We start from the raw sequence: 25,236 nt of genomic DNA, 5'->3' as shown, positions 1-25,236 counted from the left end.
GAAACCCTCACGACGGGGACCCCCATGCCCCACCCCGCCCTCCCACCCAGACCCAGCAAGGCGATGGTCTCACCTGTTGGCCGACCACCGTGGGCCCGGCATCACACGAGGCCCTGTGTGTGCAGAGGTGCTGCCAGACACACCAGTTACACCCCCAGCGGCTGCTCACGCAGGCCTGGCACCTGCACAGAGCACAGTCATGGGGGCGCGGGGGCGCCACGGGGCAGCCCACAGTTGTGGGGAGCACTAGGGGTCGGGGTGAGGAACTCACGGTGCTGACGGGCGGAGCAAGGTGACGGCCACGCAGTCGTAGAAGGAGAGGGCAGCCTCGGCGATCACGACAGCGCCAAACCTGAGCTCCATGCTCACGGACACGTGGTCTGCAGAGAGGGGAGGGGCTGGGCTGAGAACAGGGGAGGGGCACCCGGATCCCGAGACCACACGGAGTTTGGGATCAGCACTCCAAAGGTCAGGAACACAGTCCACAGAGTAGGAAAGAGGGACTTGAGGGGACCCGGGAACAGACAGAGGACGCAGAGAAAGGCACCGTTTCAGCGTCCTTTGCCTACATTCACACCTCATCCCCATCACACCCCTTGGAGCAAAATGGGAAGATGGCGGGGCTCCTTCTCTCACCCACCGGCTCCTCTTGGCAGCTCTGGGGCCTCGCTAGGGTCCGGGGAGGGGCACATCACCCCAGAATTGGTCAGCAGGGCAGGACTCTGGGATTCCCCGAAGTGGCAGGAGTAAGACTCCCCTGGCCACAGTGCGGGCAGGTCAGGTACGGACAAGAAAACCTGCCAAGAGAGGCCGGGACACCATTGGAGCCCCCAGGCAGCAGATCAGGCTCTGTGTACAGGCGCCCAGTGTGGGCAGGCACCTGTGGCCACCGGCCCCCAGGGGTCACAAGCATCCCTCCCAGCCTGGGTTAGTAACAGGGCCCTGCCTGCTCTGGTCTTCACCTCCCTCCTCTCCTCACGGCTGATGTTGGCAGGACTCAAGGCTGCCACACGCAGACATCCCAGCTCAGGCTGGAAGCTCCACAGCCACCGCTCTGAGCCCCGGCCCCGAGAGCACTCGGAATGGCGACTGCACCTGGACGAGAAGGACCAGTGTCCACGTGTGACCCTCAGGGGGCCACTGGCAGTTCACGGGGCAGGGACACATGCAATCCTAGGGACCTGGGCAAGATCCTCAAAGGGGCCATGACATGCCTGGCAAGTCAGGGTGGAGGATGAGACTGGCACATTCAGGGGTCAAAGGTGGAGAGTCAAGGGCCAAGGACCGGGAACCCTGGAGACAGGGCAAGTGGGTAGGAGCATTGCGGGCAGGAGGCTGGGTGTGGGGTGGGCATGATGGGGGGGGCACTGACCTGCCGAGGAGCACACACCACCCACAGTATGGGTCCCTGTGAGCCAGGCAGGACGCACAGTCCAGGTGCTGAGCACAGGAGGCCACGGGAACCTTGAGAAGCTATAGCAGCAAAGAAGACTTGAGGCCAACGATCCAAGTGCCGGCAGCTCACCCACATACAGGGCCCCGGTTCCCTCAAGGGCCCTCCCAGCTGCCACGCCCTCCCTGGGGGCACCTAGCACTCACCATGCTTTGGGTCATGACAAACAGGTGCTGGAAGGCCCCATCAAAGATGAGGTCTCTGCTCACCGCAGACCCCTGCTGGACAATCTGGGTGGAGTACGGGTGGCCATCACTCCCTGGGCCCAAGTAGACCTGAGATCAGAGACCACAGGGTCTGAGGCCCAAGGCCCGCCCTGCTCACCCCAGTAAAGCAATTTACAGGTAGAATTTCCTCCTAGGCAGTACAGGTCATTACCACCCAGCCCCAGGGTGGGAGCAGGGGTATCACGGGTAAACGCCATCCGGCCCCAGAAAGAGGAACACAGGTCATCTCCCCCAGCCTGGGGCCAGAGATACATAGATCTCACATCGCAGCCCCAGGGGGTCCCAGGCATAGCTCTGCCCAGGCTGGGTCCCCAGCAGCCCATCTCTTCCGGATCTGAGGCAAGGCCCAGTACCTCCTGTGGACTCACCCTATGCAGCTGCCCTTGACTGTCGCCCAGGAAAGCAATGGTATGTCCATCTTCCACGGTGATTGCCACAGCTGTTAGCTGGACCCCCGGCCACTCCAGAACCGGCGTGGCTTCCAGGGGGACACGGCTGGCCATGGGGCTGGGCGTGTGGTCTGAGCCACAGGGATACGCATCCAGAGTGTCCTGCAGACAGCCAGAAGCCCAAGTTAAGCCCTCCCCAGATCTCCTCCATCCTCCCTAAACAACCCCATCCCCTCTCCCAGCATCTCTGCCAGTTCTTGGCTCTCCCATAGCCGCATCCTTGGTCCTGCCTCAGTGGCTTCCCTCCACAGTCTGCAGCAGCTCCATCGCCTCCTGTGATCCCCACATGTCTGGGGGCCCCACTTTCTCCCATCCCTGGCCTGGGAGTTGCTTCCTCCAGTTCATGCACAAGCCTTGCCCTGGACCATTCTTCCAAAACTTCTTCCAGCTTGCATCCTTCTCTCCATGTCCACTAACCTGGGTCCCCTCCCACCTCTCACTGAGTCAGTCTACCTATATGCAGCTTCTACCCTTTTCATCCAACCTGCATGCGTGCTAAGTCGCTTCGGTCAGGTCCGTCTCTTTGCGACCCCATGGACTGTAATCCACCAGGCTCTTCTGACCATGGGACATCCCAGGCAAGAATACTGGAGTGGGTTGCCATACCTCCTCCAGGACATCTTCCCTAACCAAGGATTGACCCTGCATCTCTTATGTCTCCTGCATTGGCAGGCGGATTCTTTACCACTAACACCATCTGGGAAGTGTTCGCCCATCCTGAGACGAGAGCCAAACAAGTCTCACCAAGCCTGAACCTCACTTGCCTCTCAAGAAACTTTAAACAATAGAGTCCAACCTTGCCACATTCTGGGTCCCTGCCCAGTACCCTAAACCCTCAAACACCCTGTCAGTCCACCTACACAAATGCCATCCCTTCAGTGCCAGATCCAAGCATAGCCCTGTACAGCTGGCTGTCTGTTCCCCCTGTATGCCACTCTTCCTATAAGGTATCCCTCCATCGCCCAGACACAAAGGAATCACTTAACATCCGCTGACCTGACCAGTAAATGCCTGCCCAGTGGCCTCAGAGACAGGGAAGGGCTGGCCAGCGCCAGGACTTACCACGGGCAGCTGAGCACAGTCGGAGTTGACATCATACTCGATGTAGGCCACCTCCGCCCCGTCCTCGGCGCGGCCCTCCTGGGTGTAGCAGGCGTCACGGGTGCGATTAGCAAGGTGATCCACCTCATCCAGGGGGAAGGCGCAGAGCGCCGATGCACCAGTAGTCCCGGCAGCTGCCGATGGGGGCCGGCCCACGCTCGGGGGAGCCGCGGAGGAGAAGGCCACGAAGAGCACCTCGCCCTGGGCCACGTCCGCGGACGCGGCCACTGCCGCAGCCTGGATGAGCCCGTAGCGGCCCCCCTGACAGGCCAGGGGCAGCTCCACGTAGGAGTAGTAGTGCTGATCCCGGAGGCACACGCGGGACACGTAGGCGCGGAAGGCTCGCGACTGAGCCTGCAGGTCCCGCCGAAGGAACAGGAAGTAGGCACTGGCCCCGCGCGCGAAGGCGCTCACGAAGTGATGGCTGTACTCCGAGAGGCGGCCCACGGCGAGCTTGGCCGTCTCCTCATAAGAGAAGGCGGCCTGGGGGTCCGGGGGCTGTAAGGCCCGGGTGGTGATGGGCGGGATGCCGCCCCCTACGCCTCGGCTGGTGTAGCCTCGCCCCACAAACAGGAGGGGCTCCCCAGACGGGCCCTGGGCCACCAGTCCCACCGTGCTGACGGTGGGGTCGTTGGCGGCCACATACTGGGTGTCCCCGGGCCGCTCTGGCCTCAGCAGCAGCTGCCCGAGCTGCCCCAGGCGCCTCTGCTCACAGACCCCCTGGTGTACACTGCCGCACACCACCAGGGCCCCCGGGCTAACCAGGAGCAGCTGGTTCAGGTTGCTGGTGGGCTGCGCCTGGGGGCACTCGTCCGGCATCACGGGGGGCAGACAGTCCCTGCTGTCCAGCACAGGGCCAGTGGACACAGTGGCCTCCAGCTGCAGTTCAGGGCTCAGCTGGAACAAGAAGTTGGTGGCTCCGAGGTAGAGGGTGCCTGAGGTGGGGTCTCGAGCCAGGTGCTGCAGACGCGTACCGTTGGGAGTGAAAGCTGTCGGTGGCGGGGGCTGGAGGCCAAGGACCCACCCGGCCCAGAGCGCCTGGAGGAGAGCTAGGCCGAGGGCAGGCATGGTCACCTGGCAGGGAGACAGAAAGCGTGAGCAGGGCTCAGGCGGCCGCCTGAGCCCCATGGGACCACTGGTGAGAAACAGGGCTGTGAGACTGCCAAGATGCCCCTCCCAAGCCAGCGAGGACCAGGCTGAGATGGCACCGCGCTTACGAGGACCACAGGACCACACATTTGCAAGGGCTCAGCAGACGCTGTCCTGGAAACGTCAACATTGCCCGTTCTCTGCAAGTATCACTCTCTCAAGAGACTGGCAACCCCCACCCCTCACCTAGACTGCCCATTGTCAACACAGGGTCCAAGGATGAGGAGCTAGAGAGGCAGGGATGCGGGAAACATCCTGCTCCTAGGGACCAGGTCCTGGAAGGGGCAGGAGAGCCAGGGAATGGGAAGAAGGGACCCAGAACGCCCCTCTGCATGGATGTCAGTTTCCTCAGCAGGAAACGAGAGGGCGAGATCCCATGGGCCACCTGCATATTAGGGCAGGGCAAGAAGTGGGTGAAGGGCCTTTCAGGCTAGGAATCCAGAAGGGTGATAAGCAGAAAACCAACAGACCAGAGAGATGAGGGGGTCAAGGCTGCCATGGACAGGGCCTAAATGGCTGGACCCCAGCTTGGAGAGCCCCTAGTAAAGGTGGGAGTCCCACACTTGGGTGTGAGGCCAGGCTCACCTGGCAGGGCCGGCTGGATCAGGAGACAACGGCATGCCCCAAACGGGAGTCACCTAGCCGGGGAGAGAGCAGAGCATGGAGCTGGGGGCTGGGCGGCAGGCACGTGGGCCCCCCATCATGGAGGCAGCACAAAGGTACCCCTCCCCGCTGCCCAGTCTGCTAGTGGAGCTGGGCCCAGTCTGGCCCTCTGCCACCAAACACATTCCACAGGGGACGCCTCCTCGGAGCCCATGGAGGGGGAGGGCAGCGGAACCAGGCATCCTCAGGGCCTGGGAAAGGGCAGCTATGGAGGAGTTGAGTGGCCGGTAGGCCCAGTCTGGCCCCCACTTTGGCCCTATCCCCCCTACAGCCCGCCCTCAGCATCTCCCATCCTTGCCCTCTGCCCAAACTCTGCCCTCTCAGGGCACCCAGGTACATGCCCTGCCCACAGGCCCAGGCCAAGCCTTGCCCCAGGCTGCCACCAGCACATGAGCACACTCATGCTCGCACACACCAAGAAGTATACACACCACCCACCCTGCATGCACACACCAACACCCAAACACATGGGCGTGAGCACACACCTAGATGCATGCACACACCGCCTGTACATACAAGCCAGAGACACATACCCGGAAGCACATCCCACACAGACACACTTACCCACCCACCCACCCAAGACATACATACCACCACCCACATCCTGACCCCACACACAGACTCACACACACTTCCCTGGTTCGAGCCCTACGTCCTCAAGGGCTCTGGAAGCCAGGCCATCATCTCTTGCTATTTCCTCTCCCGCAGGTCAGAGCAGAGTGGGAGGTGGAGGGGGCAGAGGGGTGGTCCTAGAAGAAGTCACCACACAAGTACCCCACATCCCCTGAACCTTCCCAGACCTTGAGGGCCTGCTATCCTCACAGACCCCCTCCCTGCAGACTCCATCTGAAGCCTGGGGAGACCAGGAAACCATGACACCACCTTGCTAAAACCTGGCTGGTCTCTAGCCTGGAGCACCAGGGTGGGTAAAGTGCTGGGGACCGGCAGCGCATCCCAAGCTGTGAGATGTTCTCCCTGCTTGTTTGTGTCCAGGCCACATGGCCCAGCCCCTCCTGCCACCCAGCTGCCAGTCTGCCGGTGCACAGTGCTCCTCCGAGAGCTTCCCAGGGTCCAGGTTGGCTCCTCCCAGCCGAGGCCCCCCCCAGCTGGGTGCTCCTGAGGCTGGCCCAGAGGGAGCAGGGCTGGGCGTAAGGCTTGGAGGAAGGTCCAGCGAGGATCTGTGGCCACAGCCCGGCTGGGCACTGCTCCCAAAATAGCTTGGGGGTTTCCATTTTTAGTGTGCAGAGAACAGGGCAGCTCTATGGGAGCGGGAACAAGGCAGCCACTGTTTGCCACCGAGGGGGCAGGGGGAGGGGGGCGGCAGGGAGAGTCGTGAACCCGGAGAGAAGCCCAGTACTATGGCAAGGCCAGGCTTCTCAGGAGCCCCCCACCTTGTGCCCAAGGCATGGTGGGGAAAGTTTCTTACCCCGGGAAGATGGGGTCTGCCTGAGGATGGGCAAAGGCTGGCTGCTACACTCAGCTACTGCTCGGCCCCTCCCACCGCCTCCCTCCCAGGGACGCGCCTTGGGCAGAGGGTCTCCCCCACCATTCGCTTACAAACATTTGCTCAGTGCGGACTTCATGCCAGAGTTCTCCAACCCTCAAGGGGCAGCCACCAAGGCACTCCCTACATGTAAAATCACAACTGAGTCGAGTGGCCCACAGGAAGCCAATGGGCAGGACCCAAACAGCTTCTGGCAAAGTCACATCGCAGGCTGGAGGCTGACCCCCGCTGGGAAAAGTGTCAGCCTTCTTCAATCACTGCCACGGGGCCGAGCCACCCTCGCCCTTCCCCACATACCATGGGTGGGAAGAAAAGAAGGGTGGTGACATTTTTCTCCTTATCGGCCACATATTTCACTTCACCTCGGCCACAGACAGCCTCTGGCCCCTCCGGTGCACCTCCTCCCACCTCAGGGGGACTTTAAGCAGAATCTGAGGATGTCCCTCTCTCCAGCATCTTTGGAGGCACCCCCTGGGGGCTGGAGGATAAAGGTCAAGCCCCTCCCGTCCACACGCTCTCCTGTGGGATCCTTGCCAGGGCTCCCCCACACATGCTCTTCGTTCCTGCCAGGCCGAACTGCAGACTGCTCATCACACTCCTCCACGCTCACTCCCTATTACATGAGGTGCCCAACCATCACCTCCCAGAGAAGCCCTCACTGTCCCCCAGGCTCCAGAGAAGCCCACCACGTGTGATCGGCAGGCATCCCCAGCCACCACCCTGGTGTACATTGCAGCTCTGCCTTGGGCTCTCTGAGCCTCAGATTTCCCATCTGGAGAATGGGAGGCAGGACTGCTCTGATCGTTCAACGTGATACGGTGTGTGCCTGGCACGCGAGGCACCAGCCAAGGCCACTTTTCTCCCTGTTCCACGCTCCTATCCTGAAATTCCTTAAAGGCAGAGAATGTGACTTCTAATTCAGAGGCCCCAGTAAGCCGAACAGACGTTAGCACTGAGCAGGTGCTCCTTGAATGTTGAAAAGAACCCTCATTTCACAGCCAAGAAAACTCAGCCAGCAGGGGAGATGCAGAGCCCACAACCCGCTCCAAGCCACTCGGCTTCTCGAAGGACACAGTTGTCAGCCCCACTTTTATTAATGACTAGGCCAGAGCAGACTGAAAAGGGTGCTTTGGAGCTGGGCCTCCAGTCCCCAACTTATACAACTAAGATCTCTTCTTCACCCCCAACATCTCAAGCCCCAACTAGAGTCAAAGCCTAGCTCTTCTGGGCCCCCCATCTCTGGACCGATTCAGCAGGGCCCAAGGCTGCCTAACTTCTGCCTGCAAAGAACAAGCACAGTCTCCTGGACCTGGGGCTGTCCTGGCCAACCAAAAGGGCATATAAAGTCTGCCCTTGAAACTGGGAGAGTGCTCATATCCCAGCCCTCTTCACCGGAGTCGTAGGGAATGGTGCGAAACCGGCCTTTCCTTTCGGCCCTCTCGCTGGGCTCCCAGGGTGCACCCAGAAGTTACTCATTGACAGCATCAGAGTGCAGAGTGCCGGCCCTGTTGTCTGTGTTGAGCCGGCGTAGGGGCGGGGTGGGGGGCACCATTTACCGGTGAGGACTCAACGAGCGCTCATCAATCACCCACCATCTGGGTGCGGGGTGGGGGCTCCCCCTCTGGGGGTGCGTGGCAGGGGGATCCCAGTCTGCCTTTGTCAGTCGCGCCGAGTACCGCCTGGAAGGGCTGCTACTGCGGAGGGGAAGCTTGGACCTCCCTGTTGCTCTTCCCCGACCCTCCTCCCTCCTCCCTGACCAGGGCAAGGACCCCCCCAGTGGTCCTGGGAGGGCGGGGAAGAGGCCGGCCGGTCCCCGGCTGAGGCGGCGGCGGCGAGGAGGGGGCGCGGAGGAGCGGCTCCACCTCCTCTGTCTCCCAATCGCGTTACAGGCGGAGCCGCCAGAGTTTCCCTTCGCGCGGAGAAGTGTGGTCCCAACTCTCAGGATCGAAGCCGCCCACCACTCACCCCGGGCCGCCTCGGCCCGGCGGCATCGCGGCTCCAGGCCCGTCCACCCCGGGGACGCGTCGCCCCGGCCCCACCGCCCGGCCCCGGGCCCCGCACTCACCACCCGGCCGGGCCCCGCGGGACGAGCGCGCCGAGGCGGGCGCCGGCCGCTCCGGGTTCGGAATCTGCGCGCGCGGCGGCCTCCCCCCCTCCCCTGTTCGCCACCCCCCCCTGCTCCGCCACCCCCCGGAGGTGGGTCTGGCGGAGCCGCAGCTGTTACCCGGAGACCGAGGGGCGGAAAACTGCGCCCGCCGCCCGCCCCGCCCGCCGCGGCGCTGCCACCGCCGGGAACAAAGGAGACAAAGCCGCGTCGGCCGGGCCCGGCTCCGCTCCTTCCCCCGCCGCGCCCGCCGGGCCGCCCTCCCCCCGCCCGCCGCCCAGGCCAGGCCGGAAGCAGCCGGGAGAGCCGGGCGCGCGGCCCTGAGCCGCCCGGGACCCCGCATTCCAGCCCTCCCGGCTCTGCACTTGCCGAGGGCGGGGGACTCGACCTCGCTCGCTAGGGGGGCGGACGGTGGGGGGAGGGGAGGGGAAAGGGCTGCACCCCGGCGGTTGCCAAGGCAACGCGGATGGCGGCGGGAGGAGAGCGCAGAGCCGAGCCGCGGGACCGGCTGCCCCACCCCGCCCAGTCCCCGCCGGGCCTCACCTGTGCGCCGCGCTGGAGCCGGAATTGGGAGCCCTCCGGCACGGGAGGGGCCGGACGGCGGGGCTGGGGGGTGGGGGTCGCGCTCTCCAACCCGACGTGTGGTGGTGCTCCGCCCGGACCTCCGCCTGCCTGCCTGCCAGCGCCCGGTGGGACCCACGCCCCTCACCTGCCCCACCAACCACCGCCAACCACCACCCCCGCTCTCCGGGGCCCCTCATACCTGTCCGGTACCTGGCTCCTGTGGTCATCCTCCTCCAACTTTCTTTACCTGAACTCCGGGGCGCCTGGTTTCTGCCCACCGGTCCTACTCCTGGGACTCTCAAACGGCCAAGCTCTCCTTCCGGCCCCCACCTCTGGCTGTGCGGGAAGAGCGCTGGCTTTGGGGTTGGGCCTGGGTTTGCGCCATCACTGAGCCAAGAAACCTGACCCCTGCCCCCCAAACACACATGCTTGTTTGCTCACCGTCAAGTGGAGGTGATGCCACACCTAGCCGGGCTGGGAGAGGAGGGCCCACCGCTGCAAATGTGCACAAGCTAGGGCGCATTTCCTCCCAAACCTGTACCTGGACCCGCCCCAAGCCGAGAAGCTGTGGGCAAGTCCAGACTCCCTCACCCGTAAATACGTCACCCTTCCAAAGGCACACCTGGGTTCTCTCCTGAGGCCCAGGTGTGCCCTCTGCAGGGCCCTTCAGGCTTGGCTCCCTGCAAACTCAGGAGCCAGCACTTAGTCCATCCTATTAGGACTTCCGGAGGGTTTTGGCTCTCAGCCACTGGGACAGCCGCCTGGGAGGCAAAATTTGTCACACACCCTGAAAGCTCCCAGGGCCTCTGCAAGGCTTGTGGGGAACCTCAATCAGGTTTACACCATCCACACTGGCTGCTGTCTAAAGAGCTAAACTTCAGGCACCCTCTTCCCACCTTCCACCCACCAGTGTGCCTTCACTCACAGACCTGACTCTGCCTTCCAAGTTGTCCCTCCCCAGCACCTCAGCTTGCTCCCCGGACCTCCAACCAATCTTCCAACATCTGGGTCCAGGATTCAGCACCCTGTCTGCACCAGGATGGCACCCTTTCCCCAGTTCCCTCGTCTATGGACATCACAGACCCCAGGTGCTATCTGGCCTTCTGGGGTGCCCCACTCCATTCCCTAACCTTATGCTCCACACCCATCACCACCTCAGTCAAGCTGGTGTGCCCCAAGGCCCTCAGCCACCTTGCCTTGCCTTCCTGTGCAGCTTGTGGGGGTGTGGGGTGGACCGTCCATATACCTGGACTCCTCCCCTCCCCAGACCCATTCATTCAAGTGCACACCCTTTAGGACCTACCTCACCTATGTTTGCTGCTGCTAAGTCGCTTCAGTCATGTCCGACTCTGTGCGACCCCACAGACGGCAGCCCACCAGGCTCCCCTGTCCCTGGGATTCTCCAGGCAAGAACACTGGAGTGGGTTGCCATTTCCTTCTCCAGTGCATGAAAGTGAAAAGTGAAAGTGAAGTCGCTCAGTTGTGTCCAACTCATAGCGACCTCATGGACTGCAGCCTACCGTGCTCCTCCATCCATGGGATTTTCCAGGCAAGAGTACTGGAGTGGGGTGCCATTGCCTTCTCCTCACCTATGTTTAGGACCTAGATTTCCAAACCCCACAACACCCCTCATCTATAGGCAGATATGGCGTCTCCTACCCAACCAGGAAGATGAACATCCCAAGTGTAGAGGTCATTTCATCCCACACCCTCCAAAGGAATCATGACAAAAAGAAAACAAGGCCACGGATGGAGTGACCAGACAATCAGAGGTTCACTGCACCCATGGGGCCACTGGCCAGGGCTGAGCACAGGCTCCCAAGAAGGGCGGGATCTCATGGAAGTATTTCTGCTTCCACAGGCCTCTGCCGTGCGTCAGCTCTGCTCAACCTGCTGACCCACCTCGTTGCATCCGGAAAGGAGGGTGGGTTCTTCAGACCCACAGTGCAAGCAGAGCGCCTCCTCGCTGCTCCTGTTTACTCAAGGACACACAAGGCCACCCATGGCCATTCAACCCAGGAGGTCAAAGGCTGCTGTTCTCCACTGAGAAGGAAGAGGTCAAGGGTTCTCAGTGCAGTATGCCTCCATGCCCCCCAACCGTACCTCCCACCTCTGAGAGGTCCCTCCCCGTCACTGCCTCAGCGCTCACACTGCTGGCGGGCTGAGCTCTGCCCAAGGCTGGAGAGGCCATCCCTAGGCTGTGTGTAAGATGACAGCCCACCCAAGGGGCACTCCAGCAGGGAACCAGATTGGTTGCCAATCCCTGTAATTCTGTCCCCAGTGGTATTTACCAACCATTCCCCCAATCCCTGTTCCCTGCTCTCCTCTGATCAATCCTCCAGTGTTAGAACCAAGAAGTTCTCTCCAACATGGCAGAGCAAGTGATCCAAAAGACGGGCCGTGACCATGGTCACCAGTGAGTGGCAGCGAGCCAAGTTTTATTGACTGGAAATCATGGGCCATCCGACACAGGTGGGTTGGACAAGTGGAGGACAGGCCAGGAAATCCGAAATGAAAATCAAGGCCTGGTGGTGGGTAGTGGGGGACCAGTGTATCCAAAATGGTCTTGAACCAAGGGCCAGATCAAGAGATGAGAGAGGAACTATAAGGGGGCGATTATCTTACTTTCAGGCCCAACCCTTGAGTTCCAAATCTGAATGTTCAATGGACAAAACTCAGTCTCACATACATTACTTTAAATAAGAAAAATGAAAGACGTTTTAATAAGACAAAATTGAAAGACGTGAGCACAAATATTTGCTAGTTAACGTCAATTAGTGTTGCCTAAAAAGCAAAGGATATCTGCCGGTGAGGGCAGACTCAGGCTGAGTACACCCCTGGAAGTTCACTTCATTACTTCATTCTCTTACTAAATCCACATCCATACCCCCTCCCTCTGGAGGAGGGTCCAGTGGGCTAGCTGGCCCTGAACAGCATATAAAGCACAGGTAGGACGGCCACAAACGTCGCACAGGTGACCAGCGTGCCATAAACGGTGTTCCTGTTGACCCGGGCTTCCAGCCTCTGCTCCGTGTCCGACAGTGCCATGATCATACTCCCCTGTTCCAGCAGGGAACCAGGCAGAGCTCCGTCTGCAGACTCCAGGCCCGGGTGTGCTGCAGCCTTTGCAAGCTGAACCACCCCAGCCACTTGGCTCACGGTCTTTTCCAGGCCATCAAGCTGCTCTCGTAAACCCTCTAGACGTGAACGGACCTGTCTAGAATGGCTAAGCTGCTCTCTCAAGGCAGCTGAAAGGACATCTGTGTCTCTGTCTCGGGTGGGGGAAGAACCTGCCTGGGACAAAGAGCCCTGCCCGGTCCCAGCTTGCACCAGGCCCTTCAGGTCTGCGACGAGGTCACGGAGGTCCCTCTGCTGGAGCGAGTAGCTGGACGCCTGTTCTCGGATGGCTTCCTGGAGGCTCAAAGGCCCCTTCTGGGCCTCCAAGAGCAAAGCCTTCAGCTCCTGGAGCCGCACGCGGTTCACGTATGTGGAGCCAGCCACACCGATCAAGGCCCCCAGGACTGACCCGATGAGCGACCAGTTCTTGGTCCTCTCCGCCCGGGTGCGCTCCTTCTCATGGCTTTCCCGCACGGCTGCAGAGAAGAGGGAGAATTTCTCTCGCTCAGAGTCTTCTGCGCGCAGGTAGGTCACACGAAGCCGCTTCTCCTCCTGCGGAAGCAAAGCTGTCATGTAGCAGCGACCTGGCCCAGCAGCCTCCAGCGGAAGTCCCACAACCACATCCCTGGGGCTTGGCTTCAGGCCTGGCACAGGTTACATGCTCCATAAACACACTGGGTGAGTGAGGACAGCGTTAAGTCTGGACGGGTGGGGGGAGCAAAGGAACCGGGGATGGTCCAGGTGAGCGCGGTGCTATCCTCCCCGGGCAGCTGTGGGTCTGAGCGGACATGCACGGGGGTCTCCAGACTGTGTCTGTCAGAAGGGAAGTGTCTGGCGGTCTCCGGGAGGCCCTGTCCATGGTGCTCCCTCCCAATAATCCGGGGCCCAGAGTATACTAGACCGTTGATCCCAGTTGTCCAGGAGTGGAGAGGGTGGACAGGCACCAGAGCCCAGTCTCTCCCCAGGGTTTTCTGGTTTACCTCCTCACCAGGTCTCTGACCCCCAAACCCATTAGAGCCCCCACCTCGCCCCTCCACACCCTGCAGGCTAGGGTCCCATGCAGGTGAGGAAGGAGCCTACCTGCAGCATCCTGTGCTCCAGAGTGGCCAGCTCCAGGTACTGGTTATCGTCTCTGGAGATGCGGTCCAGGCGGTCCCTCACCTCCTTCAGCTTGGTCTGCTGACCTTCCAAGTCCTCACGAGCCTCCCGGACAAGCCCTCGAGCCACCATGAACACTTTCTCTGCCTGCAGTGAGAACAACAGAAGTCACCCACCCCTTTCTCCACGCCACCCAGGGTGCTCTCCACTCCCAACCAGACGTGGCTGAGAAGAGGTCTGGGGGGGTGTCAGTGCACAGGATGGAAAGACAGTCCCTCGGACACACAATTCTGGCTCACCCAGTGGTCCTCAGGGTGCAGCCCCGGGCCTTTTATTGGCTTCCTGGGTGTTACCTTAGCTACACCTCCCAACATCACTGAACGCCATGACAGGCATCGCCAGGCCTCCAGTCAACAGGCTGAGAAACCCTGGCTCAGCCAGAGTCATGACCTCCGAGGGGAGAGACAGCACTGCACCTCAATACCTCTGGCTGAGCCCCGGGTTCTTCCCACCCCGCTACACGTCTGTGCCAGGGTGGGAAACAAAATTGTTGTTGTTGTTCAGTCGCTCACTTATGTCTGACTCTTTGAGACGCCATAGACTGCAGCATGCCAGGCTTCCCTTTCCCTCACTATCTTCTAGCTGCTGCTGTTGCTGCTAAGTCACTTCAGTCATGTCCGACTCTGTGTGACCCCACAGACAGCAGCCTACCAGGCTCCTCCGTCCATGGGATTTTCCAGGCAAGAGTACTGGAGTGGGGTGCCATTGCCTTCTCCAACTACATTCTAGAGTTTGCTCAAACTCACGTCCATTGAGTCGATGATGCCAGAGATGGTGGAACACGTTTCCCCTGCCACAGAGGACTGGACAACCAGAGGCAGTTCTCCCCACCTCACAGTCTGATTAATTCCCAGGGCCTCCACCTTCTCGAGGGATGTTTTAACCACAGTCGGGACTTTGAGGACCTTGTAACCCTCCAGGCAACTCTTACCACCAACCCCTAAAACAGTCAATGAAGGAAGTGTTTGCTGGCCCAACAGAAAGGATATTAATGGCCCAGGACCCCCTGGTACACAGCATACACAGCAATTTGTTTCAATGGGGAACAGGGGGGTCCTTCACTCCGGCGATATCAAACCCAGCCGTCATGTAAGAAACAACTCAGCTCCCCGTCCTAGTACGTGTTCAAGGACAGACCAGTCTGGACGTGGCTTCCCAGCACCTGTGGCTGGTCATTCATTTGGCAGGAGCCTCCAGGCCACATCATCCAGGTGAGAGGGCTGGGCCAAACCCCAGTTCCCGTCCTCACCTCAGTGACGTTTCCCTGGGCCTCTCGAACTTCATTGAGTCCCACAAACTCTTCATATCTGTCCCACCAAGTCTTGGCCGTGGAGGACGCCCGCTGCCGAATGCTGTGCCCCAGGGCTGCTCCCAGTGCGGTGAGGCGGTGGTACAGCCCCAGGGCCACCTCCTCGGGCCTCTTCTCTCTGGGCTGGCTGGGGCCGTGGCTGCAGAGAGTCCTGGTCAGAAAGAGGTCCCTCCGCACCAGTACGGGAGACACACCCCCGACGTGCCGCATGGCCAACACACGGCTGCGCCCTGTCATCCGGAGATCTGTGGGGAGAGGCCAGACAGATCGGCTGACAGCTGACACAGGCAAGGCTCAAGTCGGGTCTCATCCCCGAGAGTTTCCTTTAGAAAGTCCAAACTGGGGACTTCCCGGGTGGCGCGGTGGCTAAGAATCCAACTGCCAATGCAGAAGACACGGGTTTGAGCCCTGATTCGGGAAGATTCCACATGCCCTGGAGCAACTACGCCCGTGTGCCACACGAGTATGTATGCACGTGTGCAGCAAGTACTGAAGTCTGTGAGCCTAGAGCCTGTGCTTCGCAACAAGAGGAGCCACTGCAATGAGAAGCCCCCAAACTGCACCAAAGAGTAACTGGCTCTCCGCAACTAGAAAAAGCCTGCACAAAGCAACAGTATATATATTTTTTTTAAGTCCAAACTGTTGGGCCCGGAGAGGGCAGCCACCAGGGTCAGGCTTTGCCAGGTGCTCTCCTGGAGAATAGAGCATGTAAGGGAAGAACATATATAGGAACCCAAGCCTCCCACTTCCCTCCATGACGCCAGGAGCCAGACCCTCCCATTCCACCCACCTGCCTGCATCCCCAGGTCTGCATGAGAAGCCTGGTGGCCAGTTTCCGGATAACCTCAAAGATCCTTTTTTTTTTTTTTTCCTGATGTGGGCCATTTTTAAAGTCTTTATTGACTTTGTTACAATATTCCTTATGCTTTGGTTTTTTGGCCTACTGAATTTGTTACAATATTGCTTCTGTTTTCTGTTTCACTCTTTTGGCCATGAGATATGTGGCATCTTAGCTCAGGACCAGGGATCCAACCTGCACCGCGTGCATTGAAAGGTGAAGCCTTAGCCGCTGGACCACCAGGGAAATCCCTCACAGAAAATTCTGAAACCTGTATTGTGTCCATGCTTAATAGAGCCTCGCAAGGATTCACAAAGACTGCCAGGGAAACTGGAATTAACTGAGGGGATTTGGGGAAAGATTTCTGTAAATGACTATCAAAACCAGCTTCCCGGACTCCCTGAGGGCTGTCTCCAAATGGGGAAGCAGTTTCATTTCTGTTCTAGGACACAGGTCATTCATGTCCCAGGACAGAAAGCTCCCGCCTTGAGACAATTCCGGGGTAAAAACAAAGCAAAACCAAACCGCTCGGATTGCTTCCTAGAGGACAGCTCTTCTGAGGTTCCCAGCAAACCTTCCTTCTGCCCTCCAAGCGCAGACATTCCAGGTGACCAACTCCCAGTCTCACATGTCTCTCTTTCCATAAGCTTTCTTCCTCCTCCCCAACCCCGGGAACTGCCCAACAGGTTAGGTTTCTTTAATCTTTCCCTTTTCAGCCTTGCTCTGATGTTTGGGCCCCACAATGCCTGCTCCTCTGGTACCTGAACAGCACAGGGAGTCTCCCTCCAGCCAGGCAGGCCTGGCCCGAGCCCAAGTGCAGGAATGATGCTGAGGACCCAGAAGAGAGAGCCAGGGGACCCTTCCTCTCAGGCAAACCCTGCTCCAGAGCACCCCGCCCCCAAGTACTGACTCTGGCTATCCAAGCGACACCTGGGAGTCAAAGGGCCAGACCAGAAGACAGACTAGGAGAGCTCCAATTACAGAGAAAAGTGCTTCCGGATGTAAGGTGATCTCAGCCTCCCACCCCGGCCCCCTCCCCACGGTACCATAGAGAAGCTCAGACCCTCTTGGAAACATAGTTGGTTGGGTCGGGGCATGCGTCCTGGCAAAAGCCTGAGCTGAGAGCCACAGAAAGGGACATCCCTATGACAATGGGTCCAAGCTGGCACTGCACCCAAACCCCAAAGGCCCAAAGGAGCACAGGCTACCCATGCCCCAGAGGTCGGGTAAGCCTCCAGGACCTCAAGGCCAGTGCTCACTGCTCACAGACTGTGCCCCACAACATTCCTACAGGTGCGCCCCAGTCAAAACAAAGCATGCAGCCTCGTGGACCTGCCCACAGCCGCACCCAGCGGAAAGGTGTCCCTTTGGCTGTCACTACTTCCTAGCCCCCTTCTCTCTTGATCCCGCCTGACCAGCAAGCCTGCTCTCCTGAAGCCCTGCAGAACCGCCCCCTTGTCGCATCCAGCAGCTGCTACTCGGATTTCTCCTCCAGCACCTCTGCAGCTTTCAGCACCCTCTCATTCTGAAATCACCACCCCGCCTCCTCAGATTCCTCCAACCTTCTCAACCTCCCGTCCCGGCTCCTCCTCTATCAGCAGCACATTCCTGGATCCCAGGAAGGTCAATCATCCCAGGCAGAGAAGACAGCCCCCGCCTCCTACACGGTCTTGGCTTCCTCCCCTGCCCCTCACAGCCGACTTCACAGGGGAGGCTCTATTAACTTGTAAGTCAGATCACACCCCTCGGGTGAAAACCCTGCGAGTTCCACAGTCAGCTGGCGTGAACGCCAGTCCTGCCAACAACCAACAAGGCCTGGTCCTCTCAACCCAATCCCCTTTCTTTTCTCCATCACTGTAAGAACCCCACTCCAGCAACCCCACCACACTGAACACGATCCCACCGCAGGGTCTGTGCCCTGCCACTTCCTCTGCATGGACCACTCCTCCTCCACAAGTCCAGCCACTTTACACCTAGGTCTGCTCAAACATCACCTCTTGAGAAGGCCTTTCCTGACAACTCCCTCCTTCGCCACCATCAGGCTCCCGCATTTTCTCCATCAGACACACATGTTGCCTTCTTCCTGTGTGCCTCGCCCCTCACCAGAACAGAAGCTCAGAGACAGCAGGGACACAGCTTCGGGAGGGGATGCACCAATGACTCCCAAGTGGCTCCCTGACTCCAGGCCCTCCTCTCAGCCTCCTACCACCCCCTTGCCCCCGACTCCCAGCTCCTTCCCACTGAGATGTCTCATAGGCCCCTCGACCAGCGAAGGGAAAACATTCCTGGCAGAGAGAAAAAGTGGAACAGGGCTTGACGTCGTCTAAAATCTGCAGGGCTACCTGTGCAGCTGGAAAGCAGTAGAGGAGAGGAGACTGGGGAGGGCTGGACCGAGGCCAAAGTGAGCAGGGTCTGGGTCAGGTTCAGAACCTTGCCTCTCCAAATCCATTCTCCTGCTCCAGCCAGATGACTGTCTCCTACCAACTGCCCTCTCCTCAAACCTCCATCACCAGCACCTCATGCTCACCTGCAGCTGATGGTCGGCTTCATTTCTCACCCAGAAAATGTTTTAAAATTGGAAGAGAACGTCCATAAACTCCTACTGTATCTTTGCACCTGCCAGTGTCTGTCTCATCCCCACCTTCTCTCGCTCCTCAGGATGAAAACGTCCTGCTGTAGGGAAGGCCATGCCATGCTCCAGGTCCCATACCCTCTCCCCTCCTCAGACACGGCTCAGGAATTGATGCGACCACCCCACCCCCACCCCAGCAGAGAAGCCCCACTTCTCTGCGCCTCTTTGCTCCGTGACAGAGCACCTGCACCAGCTGTCTGCAGCTCCTCTCCTCCTGGTCACACTTAACCGCCTCTCTGATCTGGCCTTCACTCCCACCGGGTCAGTGGAACTGCTCTTGTTCCAGTCATTCCCACGTGCCTAAAACCAATGATCAGTTTCCTCCTCATCTCACTTGCCCTGTCGGCAGCCTGAGCCTTACGATAGCTTCCTCCTTCTTAAACCACCTTCTCCTCTTGGCTTCCAGTCCCCACTCATTTCCACAACCTCTCCACGTGGTGCCCCAGGGCTCTGTCCTCAGGCTCCTCTTTGATCCAGTCTTGTGACTTGAAAAACCGGCTACTTTTATGATTGATTGTAGGGATGGCTGTGCAAGACTGTAAATACATTAAAACCACTGAACTGTACGCATTAAGTAGGTGAATTGTACGGCTGCGTGCCTGCTGAGTCACTTCGGTCCTGACTGACTGTGACCCCACGGACTGTAGCCCACCAGGCTTCTCTGCCCATGAGATTCTCTAGTCAAGAATACTGGAGTGGGTTGCCATGTCCTTCTCCAGGAGATCTTCCCAACCCCACAATCAAGCCCGCGGCTCCTGCATTGCAGCCAGATTCTTTACCACTGAGCCACCAGGGAAGCCGGAAGTGTAGGGTTAGGGTTCTGTAAATCATATCTCAATAAAGCTGTCACTGGAAAACAAACAGGGCTTTCCTGGTGGCTCAGTGGTGAGGAATCTGCCTGCCGATGCAGGAGACACGGGTTCGATCCCTAGTCCAGGAAGATCCCGAGGAACAAGTAGGCCTGTGCACCACAACTACTGAGCCAGTGCTCTAGAGCCCGGGAGCCACAACTACTGAAACCCGCAAACCCGCTCGCACTAGAGCCCGAACACCACAATTAGAGAGTAGCCCCCACTCGCCTCAACTACAGAAAAGCCCGTGCAGCAAGAAGACCCAACACAGCCAAAAAAAAAAAAACACCAGAATTCCCTGGTGGGCCAGTGGTTAGGAGGACTTGGGAGCTTTCACTGTCAGGGCCTGTGTTCAATCCCTGGCTGGGGAACTTCGATCCAGAAAGCTACATGGTGTGGCCAAAAATAAAGTAAAAAAAACAAGCAAGCAAACTGTTTTCGGGCCTCTCCAGTCCACAGCTCTCTCCTGAATTCCAGGCTCATTTACCAAACTGCCCAATCCAAGTCTCTGCTAGGAAGGCTGATGAGAATCTTCCTCTCCCAAAGCTGCCTTTACCACAGCCTTCTCCATCTCAGCGGATGGAAACCCCAAGTCCCAATCAGGCTCAAACTCTCACATCATCCCTGACTTTGCTTTCTCTCCCTCCTCGCAGCCAGTCCATTAGCAAATGTCACCTCCACCTCTGAAACTAAATTCAGATTCCCTCTTCCTCTTGCCCCTTCCCCTGATACCCCAAGTGCCCAAGTGAAAGTTGCTCAGTCATGCCAACTCTTTGTAACCCCATGGACTATACAGTCCATGGAATTCTCCAGGCCAGAAGATTGGAGTCGGTAGCCTTTCCCTTCTCCACGGGATCTTCCCAAGCAGGGAAGATCTCCAGCATTGCAGGTGGATTCTTTACCAGCTGAGCCACAAGGGAAGCCCTAGTCCCAAAGACCAACGTCTTTTGCCTGGGTTATCCTAAGAGCCTCTGACAGATGTCCGTGCTTCTACTCTAGCCCCTACTGTCAGAGCAGGCAGTGGTCCTTTCAAAACACAGGTCAGACTATCTCTCTCTCTGCTGAAGTCCTGCAATGGTTTCTCCATTTCTTTCAAGGTAAAAGCCAAAATCCTTTCCAAGGCCTACATGGCATCCACCTTCTGGCCCTCATCCTTCTCTCCTCTCACTTCATCACCCATCAGTCTCCCTTTCCCCACTCTGTTCCAGTCATGTGGACCTTTTCTCCCAGTTTTTGTGAGATTAAATTGACATACACCATTACATAAATTTGAGATGTACAATGTGATGACATGACAAATGTATAGATAGCTAGATGTTTACCACAATAAGCTTAGCTGACACATCTTTCACTTCACAAGTTCCCATATAATTCCAGGCTTCCTGACGCTGCTCCCACACACTAAGCTATTCCCACCTCACGACCCTGACACCTCCTGGTCGCTATCTGTGTGCTTGCGCTCTTCTCCTTTTTCAAGTCCTGCTCAAATGTCACAGCCGTGCACTCCCACTCCAGGACGCCTTAGCCACTCTGTTTTATTTTTCCCCAGACACCTATCATAGGACCCGTGCTTTGCAATTCACGTATTCACTGATAGTCTGTCTTACTCACCAGAATGGCCGCTCTGCCAGGGCAGGCACTGTTTTGTTCATTGCTTCAGCCTCAGTGCCTAAAGTACTACCTGCGTGTACTACACGCCCAGCAAAAAAAAATACTGGATGAATAAACAGAATTTGCAAAATGTCGCCCTCCGAGCTATATTACAAAACTCCTTCCGGGAGCCTCCAAAGCTCTAGAACCGGTGATCTAGCCCCCCCCTCACCCCAGCCCCCAGCCGCTCCTACTTCCCTCACATCTCCCTCCAGTCACACTGTGCTTTTCTAGGTTCCAGCGATGCACCGAGCTTCAAGGCCTTTGCACAAGCCCATCCCTCTACCTGCAGTACTTTCCCTGTGCTTTTTTCCAAGCTTAGCGCTTGCGCTTAAGCACCCCTCGCGGCTTCCGGACTCTCCCCGGGAAGGACATCCCGCCGCCCCAGTACCTGACGCGCTTTGCGCCTCAACCCCCAAGGAGCGCCCGCCACTCAGTTGATCGCCGACCCTTTAGGGCCCGCCTTCTGGGGGACCACTTCCGGCAAGAGCGCAACTTCCGCATCAGGAGCCAATCAGCGAGCCGGAGTGGAGGTATAGGCGCAGGGAGCTGGAACGGGGAGCTCCGCTTCCGGTGGCAGGGTCTGGGGAAGGGGCGGCAGGCGCCATGTCGGGCCGCGAAGGTAAGTGTGCAGGAACGATGGAGTGGGTCAGGGCGGAGAGGGTCGAGAGCCGGCGGGGGCCAGGCTGAGCGGGCTCGTGTCTCACCCAGGTGGCAAGAAGAAGCCCCTGAAGCAGCCCAAGAAGCAAGCCAAGGAGATGGACGAGGTGAGGGCGGGCGCAGAGGCATGGGCGGGCGCGGAGGGACTGGGTAATCCGCTTGCAGTGAACCCGCTTTCCCCTCTCCCTAGGAAGACAAGGCATTCAAGCAGAAGCAAAAGGAGGAGCAGAAGAAACTTGAGGAGCTAAAAGCAAAGGCCGCGGGGAAAGGCCCTCTGGGTAAGTGAGGGCGGGGTAGAGATCAAACCGGACAAACGCGTGAGCATCAGTCTGGATAGGGTCCCGAACAGGTCAGTGTCCTGCCTCGTGGATAAGCTGCAAGGTCTCTGCTTCTGTCCACTGCGGTGGATGGTCCTAGCCAGGCTTGGATTCGCAGCAGCTGGACGGGGTGAGAGCCAGACCCGGTATGGGCTTCTTTTGCTTAGAGAAGTGGCAGAAATGGAAATACAGAAATGTATCTCACACAAGTTCGTATAGTTGAGTTCCAGATATTCTCTATAGTTTCTTGCTCCAAATCCGGACTTCACTACTACTTTGTTGCTTATAACATTTCTTGACTACTCATGTAATTAAAAGTCTAGCAAATACTTTTGCACCCTGTTTTCACTGCTGGATGCGCCCAGGCTGATGGATAAAGTCCAGGCTTCTTGGCGTGTTTTTAAACTTAATTCTCTACCATTCTGTCTCTTCTCCCTTTGTGTAAGAGGAATTGATTACATATCAAAATATTTTTCAAAACTCATCAGTCATTGTATTTTGTGCTTCTTTAATCCTGTTTACACTCATCAAAATAGGGATTGTTTTCTCAGCAGTTATCTATACCCTACAGGATCACTGGGGCTCCACAGGTGGCCCGGTGGTAAAGAATCCTCCTACCAACACAGGAGATGCAAGAGAGGAGAATTTAGTCCCTGGGTCAGGAAGATGCCCTGGAGTAGGAAATGGCAACCCACTCCAGTATTCTTGCCTGGAAAATCCCACGGACAGAGGAAACTGTCAGGCTACAGTCCGTGGGATCGTAGAGCATGACGTGATGGAACACGAGCAGCACGCACATTTAAAGTCTATTTTGTCACAGCCCATTGGACTTTCATTCCTATATTAGGTATGCTTAATTCTATAACTGTTTGTTAAATTACCTGCCATGTGTTACTTGTAAATTGGCTGAAGTAAAGATATTGAGTAAATCAGATCCCAGGATCGTAATACATACAGTAGTGTGGTATGTGACAGGTAAGAATATGGACTTGGAAGGCATGCTACTTAGGTTGGAATCTTTTCTTTGTTACATTACCAGTTTATAACTCTGAACAATATCTAACACTGAGACTTTGTTATCTGTAAAATGGGTTGAGGGGATGCGGATTAAGTGAGCCAGTCTGAAATACCCAACACAGTTGAGATGCAGATCAGTGTATAGCCATTACTTGTGCTCTGCCTTTATTCTCATTCACCACCTTATTCATTTTTGCCCAGAAATAATACTGGTAGAACCCTGTGCATGCTTGTGTCACAAAAATGCCCAGTACAAGAGCTGGCCCTTATTATTTAATAGGATCCATGGTAGGCCCCTGAGGCTTCAACCATAGAGCTTGTGTTTTTCCTTGGTTGAGACTTTTTTTTTCTTTTGCAGCCACCGGTGGAATTAAGAAATCTGGCAAAAAGTAAGCTGTTCCTTGTGCCTGAGGCAATGATGACCCTTAGTTCCATTCCTGTTTAAACACCTGGATTCCCTGCCGTAGTATCTGTTGCCACCTATAGCTAGAATGAAGTGTTGTCTTGGAACCTATTGTACATTTAAGAATAAACTTTTGTAAAAAAAAAAAAAGTACACTTGGCTCATCTTGTCTTTAGTTCTTCTCAGCCATTTCTACCTTAGCTATGAGATCCATATAAACCCAGTCCAGAATCCTGCCAAAGTGTCTTAAGTCTGTGTGCTATCCTGATTTCTGTACCACCTTAATAAGGTTGTACATCTGTTCATATAAGGAACCTGCTGTGTGCAAGTTGAACATCTGCCAGTGAACAATTCCTCTTGTCAAGGCACTTCTCTGTTGTTGCAGGGGAGCGAGTCTGTAAGGACTAAGCTTACTCTGAAGCACCCAGGTCTGCATTTCCACTAGGGCTTTAGAAGATCTTTGCTAGATTCCCACCTCTTATCTCCCCCACCCCCAACTCAATCCATCAGCAAAGTTAAATCTAGACCCTTCATACTTAATTCTCATGCCACCAGATCTTCACTCTAACCCTAAAATCCCTCACCTGAATATTATAGTGAAGTCAAAATTTGTCTTCCCCTCCCTACCCTTGCTTCCCAACAGCTAGTGCTTACTCAGGACCTAGAGTAATCTCTAAACCTTAAAGTTATACTTTGTTTCTCCTAGGCTGAGAATTCCTCAGTAGCTTCTTAGAGCGGGGAAAAAAAAAAATCCCCACAATGACCAGTGAGGCACTAAGGGGTCTGGATGCTGCCCCCTACCTTCTGGTATCTACAGTTCATCCCCCTGATCCATCTCGAGCCATGGAGACCTACATTCCAAGCAAGCTTTCTCTTCACTGTTTTCACCTACTAGAAACCCTTCCTTAGTCCTCAAGTCTCTTAACCCTGTTTCCTTTTTTTCTCCTGACACTTGTTATTATCTACCACTTTTGACTCCAGGAAGGGTAAATTCCTGGAGGACAGAGACCATAATGTGCTAAATGCATATGTATTGAAATAGTTTAGATACACAAGTCTAGATTTCATTTCTAGGATCTAGACACAACTATGGCAATAATGCTAATAACACTAAGCTTTCTCTTGAGAATGTGTTTTCCAGAAGGGCCCTGAGATTTTGCTGAGTCAAAACTGGAAAAGATTTTCATAGATTGAAGCTTGTATTACCACTCTAATGTACTTGATACTAGTCGTAAAAGATAAACGTCCCACTTTGGTTGTCTCCCGGAAAGTTCCACAGCCAGTAGCATCCTCTTTGGACTTCAGGGATTCCCTATGGGACTTGCCAGCTGGCACCCATCCCTGTGCTGCTGAGAATAACCCTTCGGAGAGCCAGAGCTAGCACACTGCCCCTGAGATGAATCTACTGCTCTTCTATTTGATGAAACCCAGTCTGCACTTATGAAGTATAATCTTGTGTTTTTACCAGAGCAGAAACTTGGAGCAATTAAGATAGCATCCAATATTTGGGTGACTATCTGAGGGAACCTACCAGTTACCTCAAAAAATTAAAGCCAGGTACTGAAGACCCTCTAGGCCCTGACAACTATCTCCCTTTCATTTACTGCCCTCCCAAACATTCATAGGATACTCATAGGCTAAGTTAGAATTCCACGGACAGAGGAGCCTATCGAGCTACAGTCCATGGGACTGCGAAGAGTCAGACACGATTGAGCGACACACACGGATGAAAAGTCTTGCCCCTGTTACTTTCCAACACCTTGTTCCTGCTAAATGTCCTGCACACCACAGTGCCGTGCTTAGTCACCCAGTCGTGTCCGGCCGGCACTTTGTGACCCTAGGGACTGCAGCCTGCCAGTAAAATCCTGTCAGCTACTCAAGCCCAGCTTGAATCCCTGCTCCTCTCCTTCCTATTTTGCCATTGATAACGCCTACCTGGCACTTGTGTGGCCTCCATTTCAGTGTTGTATTCTTGTCTGAGTAATCTTGATGCCATCCTCCTTAATACCTCTTCATAACTCCCACTTAGCCTGTAGGACAGCCCAGTTGCTACTTCCATGGGACCTTCCT

General features: G+C 56.8%; 2 protein-coding genes and 1 long non-coding RNA gene across 18 annotated transcripts in view; 1 reads left to right on the top strand and 2 right to left on the bottom strand.

The window, feature by feature from the left end:
- Positions 1-10,554, bottom strand: part of PLXNB1 (plexin B1) — a 29,833-nt gene extending 19,279 nt beyond the window's left edge. Inside the window, exons 1-11 of one of the 11 annotated variants that reach the window (XM_044933758.2) lie at positions 9,656-10,554; positions 9,414-9,550; positions 4,965-5,017; positions 3,192-4,304; positions 2,049-2,231; positions 1,600-1,728; positions 1,373-1,473; positions 963-1,095; positions 641-797; positions 272-380; positions 74-182 (exon numbers count right to left, since the gene is read on the bottom strand). In XM_044933758.2, the coding sequence (XP_044789693.2) occupies positions 74-182; positions 272-380; positions 641-797; positions 963-1,095; positions 1,373-1,473; positions 1,600-1,728; positions 2,049-2,231; positions 3,192-4,298 (2,028 nt within the window). In that variant the 5' untranslated portion in view covers positions 4,299-4,304; positions 4,965-5,017; positions 9,414-9,550; positions 9,656-10,554. Of the gene's footprint in view, positions 1-73; positions 183-271; positions 381-640; positions 798-962; positions 1,096-1,372; positions 1,474-1,599; positions 1,729-2,048; positions 2,232-3,191; positions 4,305-4,964; positions 5,018-5,668; positions 8,585-8,611; positions 8,718-8,770; positions 8,905-9,413 lie in introns of those variants that run through there. The other 10 variants (XM_044933761.2, XM_044933763.2, XM_044933765.2 and 7 more) reach the window with 10 other exon arrangements.
- Positions 10,555-11,908: 1,354 nt separating this feature from the next.
- On the bottom strand, positions 11,909-21,282 carry CCDC51 (coiled-coil domain containing 51). 6 transcript variants are annotated; one of them, XM_044933750.2, is made up of 5 exons: positions 21,161-21,282; positions 20,731-20,809; positions 14,739-15,043; positions 13,412-13,576; positions 11,909-12,883 (listed from the first exon to the last, which is right to left on the bottom strand). In XM_044933750.2, the coding sequence occupies exons 3-5, from the start codon at positions 15,033-15,035 to the stop codon at positions 12,131-12,133; spliced, it is 1,215 nt and encodes a 404-aa protein (XP_044789685.2). In that variant the 5' UTR covers positions 15,036-15,043; positions 20,731-20,809; positions 21,161-21,282; the 3' UTR covers positions 11,909-12,130. The 6 variants fall into 6 exon arrangements, with proteins under 6 accessions (XP_044789685.2, XP_044789686.2, XP_044789689.2 ...); XM_044933751.2 differs by lacking the exon at positions 21,161-21,282 and adding an exon at positions 21,056-21,156; XM_044933754.2 differs by lacking the exon at positions 14,739-15,043.
- A 21-nt stretch (positions 21,283-21,303) lies between these two features.
- LOC102409319 lies at positions 21,304-23,316 on the top strand. Its single transcript, XR_328132.4, has 4 exons — positions 21,304-21,391; positions 21,481-21,536; positions 21,620-21,707; positions 23,122-23,316. It is a non-coding gene; the product is annotated as an uncharacterized LOC102409319 (long non-coding RNA).
- Positions 23,317-25,236: the final 1,920 nt, after the last annotated feature.

Source organism: Bubalus bubalis, chromosome 21, assembly GCF_019923935.1.
Source record: "Bubalus bubalis isolate 160015118507 breed Murrah chromosome 21, NDDB_SH_1, whole genome shotgun sequence".
Lineage (NCBI taxonomy): Eukaryota > Metazoa > Chordata > Mammalia > Artiodactyla > Bovidae > Bubalus > Bubalus bubalis.
Note: the sequence above shows the minus strand (reverse complement) of the source record. Positions and strands in the feature narration are given on the sequence as shown.